At 41.3% G+C, this 12225-nt stretch overlaps 1 protein-coding gene across 2 annotated transcripts; it reads right to left on the reverse strand.

Moving 5' to 3' along the window:
• Positions 1 to 703: 703 nt before the first annotated feature.
• NUPR2 (nuclear protein 2, transcriptional regulator) lies at positions 704 to 1609 on the reverse strand. Of its 2 annotated transcripts, none has more exons than XM_021700583.1 (2): positions 1287 to 1609; positions 704 to 958 (listed from the first exon to the last, which is right to left on the reverse strand). In XM_021700583.1, the coding sequence occupies exon 1, from the start codon at positions 1587 to 1589 to the stop codon at positions 1293 to 1295; it is 297 nt and encodes a 98-aa protein (XP_021556258.1). In that variant the 5' UTR covers positions 1590 to 1609; the 3' UTR covers positions 704 to 958; positions 1287 to 1292. The 2 variants fall into 2 exon arrangements, with proteins under 2 accessions (XP_021556258.1, XP_021556259.1); XM_021700584.1 differs by having other exon boundaries at positions 737 to 948; positions 1287 to 1608.
• Positions 1610 to 12225: the final 10616 nt, after the last annotated feature.

Consider the following 12225-nt stretch of genomic DNA (forward strand, 5'->3'; position numbering starts at 1 on the left):
TCATTCCCATTTTACAAATGAGAAACCAGAAGCGTGGTGTAACTTGAAAGTAGTTACCTCAGAAGTGTGCCGAAAGCCACAGCGATGAATAGTCATAGTGAGGATTAAAATTCAGGTTGCTCCTTCCAGTACACAGCACTCTTCTCTCCTTAGAAGGACTCACCACTGGGCACAGAGGCCTAACGGAATGCAGGCTGAAGAGAAAGGACAGCCACCATGACACTGACATTGTGTGTATAATTTTTAAGCCACAACTCAACTCTTGTCTTTGAACGTGGAGTTTGTGGGTGGTTCTGAACAGAATCTTGCATATGATAGAAGAAAACTGTGATGCTGGAAGGAGGGAATGCTTTCGAGTATCTGCTATCCCTGGTGTCCTTTGCAGCTAGCTGTATGACCTCTGAAAAGTGACTTGAACTCCTTTGCCTCAGAATCCCCTCTATAAAATGGGAGATAGCAGCGTCCACCTGAAAGGCTTGTTGTGAGATCAACATTGCAGAGAACCTAGCAAATGTTCAATATACACTATTACAACGGAAAATATTCCTGTTCTGGCAAATATTAAACTTGCACACCACATCTATGAAATCTTGTACAGATTCCTATCTTTGTTCCCCCCTATTCATCTTGTTTACACGTAAGATGAACTTATTTGTTCATTTGCGGACTTGAAACGTGTTACCGTAGCAACTGAAAAAGACAAAAAACAAAACCACCAAAAGAGTTCAAATGCCGTTCTTGCTGCTTTTAATTAAAAACCCTAAAAAGGCATACCCACTTGGACACTTGGATGTTACTTAATTAACAATCAGTAAGGAAAAGATACTGAAGCGGTAAACTTAAGCGATGTCGAAAAGAAGTCATGTCGACCAACACGGATTCTCCCCCTTACGACCACAGTTACAGCTGGAGTCAGAGAAAATACTTTTATCAGGGCCTTCGGGTATCCTGCAGAAAACTGACAAAAAAATAAAATTATTCTCTTTAGCCCATGCATAGGCACTGGAAGTAAATTCTTCACTTATATTTTTTAAAAAGATGTTTTCTGCATTTCCTAGCCTCTTCCCCCAACTACAAAATCCAAAAGGTAGCGGTTTACACTATTCTGACTGCAGCCCAGAGATGAGCTGGGCGTTTAGGGGGTCCAGCTGTGACTCGCCAACGAGGAGCTGCCTCGGAAGGGGGCGACACTGCCCGGCTGCAGACGGCCGACGCGAGAGGCGCGCGGGCGGCCAGGGTGCTCGCGGGGCTTCCCAGGGCTCCGGCCGCTTGCAGCCCGCACGCACCTGCGCTCAGCCGAGCCGAGTGCGCGCCCGGGGCTGCAGCTGGCGCTGGCGCCGCTTGCGCTGGCCGTTGAGGAGCTTCTGCGCGATCTTGCGCTCGTGGCCGCCGGGCACTGGCCAGTTGGTGCGCAGTTCCCGCTCGCGCCGCGTCCGACCCTTGCTGCGCCCGGCCCCGCAGGCCGGGAAGTCGCGCAGGTAGTAGTAATCCAGGCACTCGCAGAGCTCGTCCTCGGAGCTCACGGGCGGCCACCGCTCGGGCGGCTGCGGCTGGAGCCGAGCCTGGGCGCTGAGAAGGAGCGCGTCCATCGCGCCACGCCCCGGGGCCGCCCGCCCGCGCGCGCGCTTCTGGAGGGACCTGCCCCGCGTTTCGATTGGCTCTGCCCGCGGGGGTGGGGCTGACGGGTGACGTCACAGAGCCCGGAAGGAGGCGCACGCCAGGCTCCGGCACTGCGGTCCCAGGAAGCGTGACGCTTTTCTCTGGCAGCCTGTGCGCTGCTGGCGGGAGAGGGGCGTTTGGCAAAATCCGACTGAACATTTTGGTATCTGTCGGCCCGAAGTGGAAAACTACCCAAGTGTCAACAACAGTGAGGGACTGCTTAAAGAACACGGGCCATGCATTCCTCCGGAGGACTTTTATCGGCCGTAATTTGTTAGGCTGTTGATGACATGAGAAAGTGCTCAGTAATGATGTAAAGTGAAAAATTCGCTTTGAAGACTATCTCTGGTATTCCAGTAACGTATTTTTAAAACATCTACCTATATAAAAGATTGAAAGGAAAGCCATCAAAGCGCTAAAAGTACTTGAGGCTGGAAAGGCCACACATACATTAGCTCTTTTTCCTTCCCGCCGTCCCCGTTTTTGGTAAGGAGTATGAATGAATGGTATTAAGCGAGAGATTATAAAGGCCTGCTACAGAGCCTGGAACGGCGCGCGATTTCGCATTATTCGCGGGTGCCCAGGTCCTCCGGTCAGGGGACGCCAAACTTGTTAGCTTGGCGCGCCGGCAATTTGGGGTGAGGGCCCGGAGTAGGGAGCGGCGGTGCAGGGGACTTAGCTGTGTCCGGCCCCCGCGGGCTAGCCCGGGGGTGCGAGAGCAATCAGGCCGGGTGACGGCGCCCGAAAAGGCCGGGTCTCCCCCCTCGCCGAGGCGGCAGCTGCAGCGCAGGGCGGGAGTCTTTGCGCTCCGCGGCACCCCAGGCTCCGCGGCGACTCCCAGGTCTCATTACCTAGTTAACTGTCTCTCCAAACGCTGCTCTCAGGGAGTTACTGCGAAGAACGCCTTCGTTTGGGTGAGGTTTAACTAGCCCAGATAATTCTCTTCCCACAAAAATTGCAGCTATCGTCTCGGGGATTTTCTTTTTAATAGATCAAAAATAATTCCCTACTTAAAAAAAAAAAAAGGCCTTCCCAGATATTCGATCTTGCTGAGTTTGTTGCCGATTTGAGATTTTTTTCTTCGGCACTGTGAAGACCTATCCCTGGTGGGGCGTGGCCTACATACCACGCTCTGAGGGCAATTTTGGTGGTTCCTTAAATGAACAAGTCCCGGGAGAGTGTTTTTAATAAAATACCGAGAGGATTTTCTCTTCCACCCACGTCTTACATTTGCTATTGCGAAAAAGAGAAACTAATATTTATCCTTTTACTGTTCTCCCACGCATGATCTTTTTGAAAAAAATCTTTTCAGTTTGTTATGAAAATACTCAGATATCTTAAAAGTGCAAAGAATAGAACAATGAACTCCCATATCCCATCACACGGATTCAACAATTATCAAGATCCTGTCACATTTGCTTTATATATATCCCTTTCTGTTTTCCTCTGCTGCAGACCTAATGTCATCTCACCCCTATATTTCTCCATATACAGCTCTACAAAACTAGACTTATTGCAGTGTTATTTTCACACCTGACAAAATCAACCACCCCTGTTATTAGCTAATACCCAGTCCAGAACATTTCTCTGATTGTCTAAAAGACATCAGAATACAGTTCAGAATATACATGAAATCTATACATGAAGCTTGCTTGGAAGTCTCATATTCTAGGGCAGTCTCCCTGTCCTTTTCATTTTCCCCTGACATTGACTTGTTGCAGAAACTGGGTCAGTTGTCCTGTAAAATGTCCCACTTCGTGGATTTGTCTGCTTCTTTGTGGTGTCATTTAACTTGTTCCTCTCTCTTCCATATTTCCTATAAATTGAGGTTGGATCTAGAGGCTTGTTTATACTCAGATTCAATGTTGGGGGCAAGAAAACTTCCTAGGAAGTAAAGTGTGTTGGCATCACACCAGGATATCCACCATAGTTCATTGTCTCAATTTTAGTGATGTTATGACTTATCAGTGAACTCAGGTGGTAACAGCCTTTCCTTGAAATTTCCTAATGATTTCATCTATAGTTCATTGCTTTATTTGCTATTATGTTCATTTGCTATTATTTCATTATGGGCTATGAAATGTAATTTTCTAATTCAATCATTCCTTCCACATTTATTTGCTAGAATTCTTTCTTTCATGAACCTAGGCCATTTGGTTACCCTGAAATACATTATGACAAGAAAGACAAAACAAATGTTTAATTCCCTTTAATTTTTTAAAGTTTGTTTGTTTGTTTAATCTCTACACCCAATGTGGAGCTCGAACCCATGACTCAGAGCTCAAGAGTCACATGCTCTTCCAACTGAGCCAGCCAGGTGCCCCTAATTCCCTTTTAAAGATGGGTTTTCAGGGGCGTGTGGGTGGTTCGGTCATTGGGCGTCTGCCTTCGGCTCGGGTCATGATCCCAGGGTCCTGGGATCGAGCCCCACATCGGGCTCCCTGCTCCGCGGGAAGCCTGCTTCTCCCTCTCCCACTCCCCCTGCTTGTGTTCCCTCTCTCGCTGTGTCTCTCTCTGTCAAATAAATAAATAAATAAATCTTTAAAAAAAAAAAAAAAGATGGGTTTTCAGGGTTCTGATGGACATGGCTCTTTTTAAAACACAATGTGTTCAATCCATTTCATTCATTTTTATAATTTTTTTAATGCTCAAATTGTTCCATCTTTGGCCAGTGGGAGCTCCTTCATGTAATTCCTATGTTCTGTTGGCATTAATCTAGTAGTCTTGGAGAATGCCTTTGTTTTCTGGTAAACCAAGATGTCCAACCAGGCTCATCCTATACATTGTATGCCCCAGACCTGGAATCAGCCATTTCCCCAAGGAGTCCTTGATCTTTTTAGTGTAGAGAATGGATTTAGACACAACAATCTTAAGGTATGTATTATGTTTCTTGGTCTTTACAAAAGCCCTGTGAAATATTACTGTCCCAATTTTCCTGATGAAGAAACAGTTTAACAACTTCCCCAAGGTTATATAACTAATAGAAAGCAGAGCCAGGGGGCGCCTGGGTGGCTCAGTCGTTAAACGTCTGCCTTCGGCTCAGGTCATGATCCCAGGGTCCTGGGATCGAGCCCCGCATCGGGCTCCCTGCTCGGCGGGAAACCTGCTTCTCCCTCTCCCACTCCCCCTGCTTGTGTTCCCTCTCTTGCTGTGTCTTTCTGTGTCAAATAAATAAATAAAATCTTAAAAAAAAAAAAAAAAAGCAGAGCCAGGCTAAGAGTGAGATCTTCTGATCCCTAGGTAATTGTCTCTTCCATATTACTATGCCTCTTCATATAAACTCCTTACTTGTTGGTTCACAGATTGCTAAACATTCCTGCCCTCCTTGCTTCTGAGATGATATTTAAAAGCAGGTGCCACCATCTGTCTTGCTCTCTTGCCCCAGAACTCTGAATTGATTCTGATGATATCATTGCAGTAAGATTTTAAAGTGGACTTTGTACCTTATTTAGTGGTTTGACTCCAGATCCAGGGGATTAAACAACTAACAATCATACTCCAGGAGCAGACTTTAATTCTTCATGTTAGCATAACCATGCACACACAGTTTATAAAGCTCTATCTCATCACTTTCTTTTTTTTTTTTTTTAAGATTTTATTTATTTATTTGAGAGAGAGAGAATGAGAGAGCACATGAGAGGGGGGAGGGTTAGAGGGAGAAGCAGACTCCCTGCCGAGCAGGGAGTCCGATGCGGGACTCGATCCAAGGACTCCAGGATCATGACCTGGGCCGAAGGCAGTCGCTTAACCAACTGAGCCACCCAGGCGCCCTATCTCATCACTTTCTAAAGAATTATGGCAACTACCTCATAAGGTAGTGGAAAGAAAAATGGAGATTCAGCCCAGTCATTCGCAAACTCAGAGGTGACTACAGCTTATATTCCACACTTCTTTCTCTTCCCCATTTATTCATGCATTTGCATTACTTGTGGATTTTTCTAGCTCCCCTATAAGATTAGAAACACCTTTGCCCCCACCCCTGTCTCCAGCTCACAGTAGGTATAAAATATATGCCTATTAAATAAATACATATATGTATGTATAAACAACCAAAACCATTAAAAACTGTTAATGAAAGTGAGTGAAATTTAAATAATTTAAACCTCATTCATTCATTCAAAATATATTTACTAAACGTGTATCATGTGCTAGATATTGTTTTAGACTTTTAGGATAAAGTTCCCTGCTCTCATGCATTTTATTCTAGGAGAGGCAGACCATAAAAAATATGTAATATATGATCTCTCAGTGATAAGTGCAATTAAGAAATATGCAGCATGAAAATGTCATGAATGTGATATTTTAGACACAGAAGTTCTTTTTGAGGAGGTCGTATTGGAGCAAAGGGCAAAATGAAGACACCAAAAGTGACATGAGCAATTAGTAGCTTAGGAAGCTCCAAACTCTTGTTCCCACACAAGACATTAAAACAAACAAACAAATAAACAAAAACCAAACAAAACAAAACCACCCAGAGACTGGCTAAAATAATCCTGTAGGAGTTCTGGTAAACAGTTAAAATAAATACCCAATCAAGAAAAAATCACATTCAAAACAGTAGGAAATTTTATACTGTTTTTACTTGTCCTTGCCCCACACCTTTCATGGCATAGCAATGGTCTTGGCCAGAAAGAGGCAGCAGTCCAGTCCGCAATTCCCTCCTTCAAACCAGAGAGAGCAGAGCAGAACTTACTTGCTTTTTTTTTTTTTTTTAAGATTTTATTTATTTATTTGATGGAGAGACAGAGACAGCGAGAGAGGGAACACAAGTAGAGGGAGTGGGAGAGGGAGAAGCAGGCTTCCCGCTGAGCAGGAAGCCTGATGTGGGGCTTGATCTCAGGACCTTGGGATTATGACCTGAGCCGAAGGCAGACGCTTAATGACTGAACCACCCAGGCTCCCTGAGCAGATCTTACTTGTAACAGTCTAACCTGCCTGGGGACTGAAGGACTTGTATCTGCTTTGTCTAACCCAAAGCTCAGGTGGAAAAGTGGTGGGCACTGCTCAAGTAAGCTGCAGAGGGACTACAGACCTACAGATGCCTGAGGGAAGAGATTATCTAGAGCCCCGAGAAGCTGGATGAGTCTGTGGAAAATTAAGACATTCAAACGTAGCCATGTATATGGGGGAATTAGTAAAGCCACACAAGCTGAGGGAAGACATTACTCAGAAGGGACCTCAAGCTGATCTCAAGGTCTAGAGAAGAGCCAGATAACTAGAGAAGGAATGCTTGAGTGCAATACCAGTCTGCAAAGACTAGGAGAGATGGGTTCTTTTTATGCCCAATTTTCAACACCAACAGAATTACAAACATACAAAGAAACAGGAAAACATGACCCATTTAAGGAAGAAAATAAACTGGCAGAAACTATCCCTGAAAAAGCACAGCATCAGACTTACTAGATAAAGACTTTAAAAAAAAAACTATCTTTAAATACCCCGAAAGAGCTAAATAAAAACACAAAAAGCTAAAGGAAATCATGAATATTATATGTGAACAAAATGAGAATATCAAAAAGGGGTAGGAATTATAAAAAGGAACTAAAAAAATCTTGAGCTAAAAAATACAATAACAATTTAAAATTAATTAGAGGGGCTCAACAGCAGATGTTGAGCAGGCAAAGAATCAGTGAACTTGAAGATAGGACATATGGAATTATCCAATCTGAGGAGAGAAATGAAGAATTGTGAACAGAGCTAAAGGAACATTTGGGGTATCATCAAACGGATCAATATATGCATTATGGGAGTTCCAGAAGGAGACATGAGGAAGAAAGAGGCAGAGATTATTTGAAGAAATAATGACCAAGAACTTCACAAATTTGAGGAAATATATGGGTCTACAAGTCCAAGAAGCTCAGTGACTCCAAATAGGATTAAACCCAAAGAGATTACACCACAACAAATTATAATCAAACTATCAAAAGAGAAGACAAAGCAGTGAGAGAAAAGTGATTCATCATGTGCAAGAGATCCTCAATAAAATTTGCAGCCTGGGCACATGGCTGGCTCAGTCAGTGGAGCATGAGACTCTTGATCTTGGGGTTGTGGGATCAAGCCCCACATTGGGTGTAGAGATTACTTTAAAATCTTTAAAAAAAATTTGCAGCCAATTTATCAGCAAGAACTTTGGAAGCCCAAAAGGAGTGGGATTAAATATTTAAAGTGCTCTAAGGAAAAAAACCTGTCAACTGAGAACTCCATACCCAGCAAAAATGAGGGAGAAAATAAGACATTTCCAGATGAATAAAAGCTAAGGGACCTGTCTTCCAATAAATGCTACAGAGAGCCCTATAGGTTACAGTGAAAGTGTTCTAGACAGTAACTTGTAGCCATATAAAGATTTAAAGATCTCTGTGAATGGTAAATACATGGGCAAATATAAAAACCAGTATTGTTATAATTTTGGTTTGTAACTCAACTTTTTATATTCTACAGGATTTAACAGACAAGTGCATGGGGATAATTATATATAAATCTATGTCAATGGGTATATGATACATAAAGATGTAATTTGTCATATCAATAACAGATAGTGTTAGTTGTATCCAGAGCAGTTTTTGATTGTATGTGATTGAAGTCAAGTTGGTATCAATTTGAAATAGATTGTTATAACTTTGATATGCAATCCCCATGGTAACCACAAAGAAAATATTTATAGAATACAAAAGGAAAGGAGAAGGGAATCAAAAGTGTCACTACAGGGCGCCTGGGTGGCTTAGTCGTTAAGCGTCTGCCTTCAGCTCAGGTCATGATCCCAGGGTCCTGGGATCGAGTCCCACATCGGGCTCCCACCTTGAGGGGAAGCCTGCTTCTCCCTCTCCCACTCCCACTGCTTGTGTTCCTGCTCTCGCTATCTCTGTCTCTGTCAAATAAATAAATAAAATCTTTAAAAAAATAAAAAAGTGTCACTACAAAAAAATTAAACATAAAGGAAAGCCATAATAAAGGAGATGAGGAACAAAAAAAGCCATAATATGTGTAATTTTCTATAACACATAAAAAAACAAATAACAAAATGATAAAAGTAAGTACTTCCCTTTCAGCAATTACTTTAAACATAAATGGACAAAACTCCCTAATCAAAAGACAAAGATTGGCAAAATAGATTTTTTAAAGATTTTATTTATTTATTTGAGACAGAGAGAACACGAGGGAGAAGCAGGCTCCCTGCTGAGCAGGGAGCCCGATCCCAGGACCCCAAGATCATGACCTGAGCCGAAGGCAGACGCTTAACCAACTGAGCCACACAGGTGCCCCGGCAGAATGGATTTTTTTTTTTAATGAGCCAACTATATCCTATATTTTATTTTATTTTTGAGTTTAAATGCATTTTATTTTTAGACAACGTACATGACTTTTTTTTTTCTTGAAAACAGTGCCTCCATCCAAATAAATCAAAGTCAAGTTAATGAAGAGTTTAAGATGACATCAGGTGTCTAAGTCCTGGTGTTGTGTGGATGAAGAGCAGCAGCCAGTTATGACAACAAGTGATACATCCAAAGCAATAGCCAAATTAGTTGACATTTTTCCATTTCTAAACCATTCTTAAAGAAAATCATACGTGGAGTCACACCATCCTCACAATAGTCCAGCAGAGCAACCATTCCATCTGGATTCATGTTTTCACCAATAAAGAACGGGTAGTTTTGAAATTAGCAAGGATGTGCTTGATTTATTCTGCAGCCCATCATACAAGTTTTTAGTCTTTTTGGTCTTCGTTCTTAAAGTTTGCCTTTGATTGACTTCATGTAATCTTTTATGTACTTCTATCTTTAAAATATTTTTTTTGTTTAAGAGAGAGAGCAAGACCAGGGAGGAGGGGCAGAGGGAGAGGGAGAAGCAGGCTCCCTGCAGACACCCCCCAAGATATTTGTTTTAGATCTAAGGACACAAATAGGTTGAAAATGAAAGGATGGAAAAAGAGACCAGAAGAGGGGCACCTGGGTGGCTCAGTCAGTTAAGTGTCTGCCTTCTGCTCAGGTCATGATCCCAGGACCCTGGGATCGAGCCCCATGTCAGGCTCTCTGCCCAGAAGGGAGTCTGCTTCTCCCTCTCCCTCTGCCTCTCTCACCAGCTTGTGCTGTTTCTATTTCTTAAATAAATAAATAAAATCTTTTTTTAAATGGTAACCAGAAGAGAGCTGGGGTAGCTATACTAATATCAGACAAAAAAGACTTTAAGTCAGTAATTGTTGCAAGTGACAAAGAAGGACATTTATATTGATAAAAGGATAAATTCACAAGAAGATAGAATAATTATAAACATACATGTATAAAATACCAGAGATCCAAAGTATATGAAGCAAACAATGATAGAGTTGAAGGAGAAATAAACAGCTTTACAATAATAGCTGGACATACCAATACCCACTTGCAATGGATAGAACAACCAGAAAAAAGATCAATAAGAAAATAGAAGACTTGGGGTGCCTCAGCTGGTTAAGGATCTAACTCTTGATTTCAGCTCAGGTCTTGATCTCAGGGTTGTGAGTTCAAGCCCTGCATTGGACTCCACACTGGGCATGGAGTCTACTCAAAAAAAAGAGAGAGACTTGTACAACAATGTAAACCAATTAAACCTAACAGACATGTATAGAACAGTTAAACCAACAACAGCAGAATACACATTTTTCTCAAATGCCCATGGAACATTCTCCAGGATAGACCATATGTTAGACCACAAAACAAATCTTAATTGAAATCATACATAATTTCTTTTCTGATTACAGTGGAATGATGCTAGAAAATAATAACAGAGAGAAGATTGGAAAATCCACAAATATGTTGAAATTAACTATAAACTCTTAAACAACTGATGGATCAAAGAAAAAAATCACAAGGGAAATTAGAAAACACCTTGAGAAAAATGAAAACAGAATAACAATATACCAAAACTTAAGGGATGCAGAAAAAGTAGTGCTAAGGGAGGAAATTTATGGCTGTAAACATATACATGAAATAAGAAAGGACTCAAATCAACAACCGAACTTTACATTGTAAAGAACCAGAAAAAGGAGAGCAAATTATACCCCAAGCTAGCAGAAGGAAATGTTAGAGATTAGAGTGGATATAAATAAAAAAGGGAATAGAAAAACGATAGAGAAAATAAGCCAAACCAAAGGTTGGTTCTTGGGAAAAGATCAACAAAGTGGACAAACATTTAGCTAGATTGACTAAGAAAAAAAAGAGGAGACTCAAACTACTAAAATCAGAAATGAGAGGGGAGACATTTTACCAATCTAAAAGAAATTAAAAGAAAAACTCTGAGAGTACTATGAACAATTTTACACCAGCAAATGGGATAACCTAGGTGAAATGGACAAATCCCTAGAAACACAGACCTATCAAGACTGAATCATGAAGAAATAGAAAAGCTGAATAAATTAATGACTAGTAAGAAGATTCAATCAGTAATCAAACACCTCCTAACAAAGAAAAGTCCTTGACCAGATGGGTTCACTGGTGAATTCTACTAACCTTAAGAGAATCAACACCAGGGCGCCTGGGTGGCTCAGTTGGTTAAGCGACTGCCTTCGGCTCAGGTCATGATCCTGGAGTCCCTGGATCGAGTCCCGCATCGGGCTCCCTGCTCGGCAGGGAGTCTGCTTCTCCCTCTGACTCTCCCCCCTCTCATGTGCTCTCTCTCATTCTCTCTCAAATAAATAAATAAAATCTTTAAAAAAAGAAAAAAAAAAAAGAGAATCAACACCAGTCCTTCTCAAGCTCTTTCCAAAAACTAAAGAGGAAGAAACATTCCTACTTCATTCAATTAGGTCAGCATTACCCTCACAAATGGCCAGATAGACACTATAAGAAAACTATAAACCAATATCTTTTATGGACATTGGTGCAAAAATCCTCAACAAAATTTGCTAGTAGCAGCATATTAATAGGATTATAGACCAAGACCAAGTGGGATTTGTTCCTGGAATGCAAGGATGTTTCAGTGTAAGAAAATCAACAAACTTCCAGTTATAAAATAAATAAGTCATGGAGATGTAATGTCTATCATGGTGACTATGGTTAATAATACTGTGTTGCATATTTGAAAGTTGCTAAGAGAGTAGATCTTAAAAGTTCTCCTCACAAGAAAAAAAATTTTTGTAATTATGTATGATGACGGATGTTAACTAAATTTATTGTGGTGATCATTTCACAGTGTAAACAAATATCAAATTGTTGTGTTTTACACCTAAAACTTACATAATGTCATATGTCAGTTATACTTTAATAAAAAAAAAGAAAATTAACAGAATAGAAAAAAATAAACCATATGACCATTTCAGTTGATGCAGAAAAAACATTTGTGAAGATTCATCACCCTTTTATGATTAAAGACTTGGCAAGCTAGGAATAGAAACTTCCTCAATGTAAAAAACGCCGTATGTGAAAAACCCACAACTAACATTACACTCAATGGTAAAAGACTGAAAACTCCCCCCCTAAGATCATGAACAGGACAAGGATGCCTGCTTTTACCACTTCTATTCATTACAGTGTTGGAAGTTCTAGCCAGAACAATTAGGCAAGAAAAAGAAATAAAAGGCATATATATTGGAAAGGA

The sequence above is a fragment of the Neomonachus schauinslandi genome, chromosome 5, assembly GCF_002201575.2.
Source record: "Neomonachus schauinslandi chromosome 5, ASM220157v2, whole genome shotgun sequence".
Lineage (NCBI taxonomy): Eukaryota > Metazoa > Chordata > Mammalia > Carnivora > Phocidae > Neomonachus > Neomonachus schauinslandi.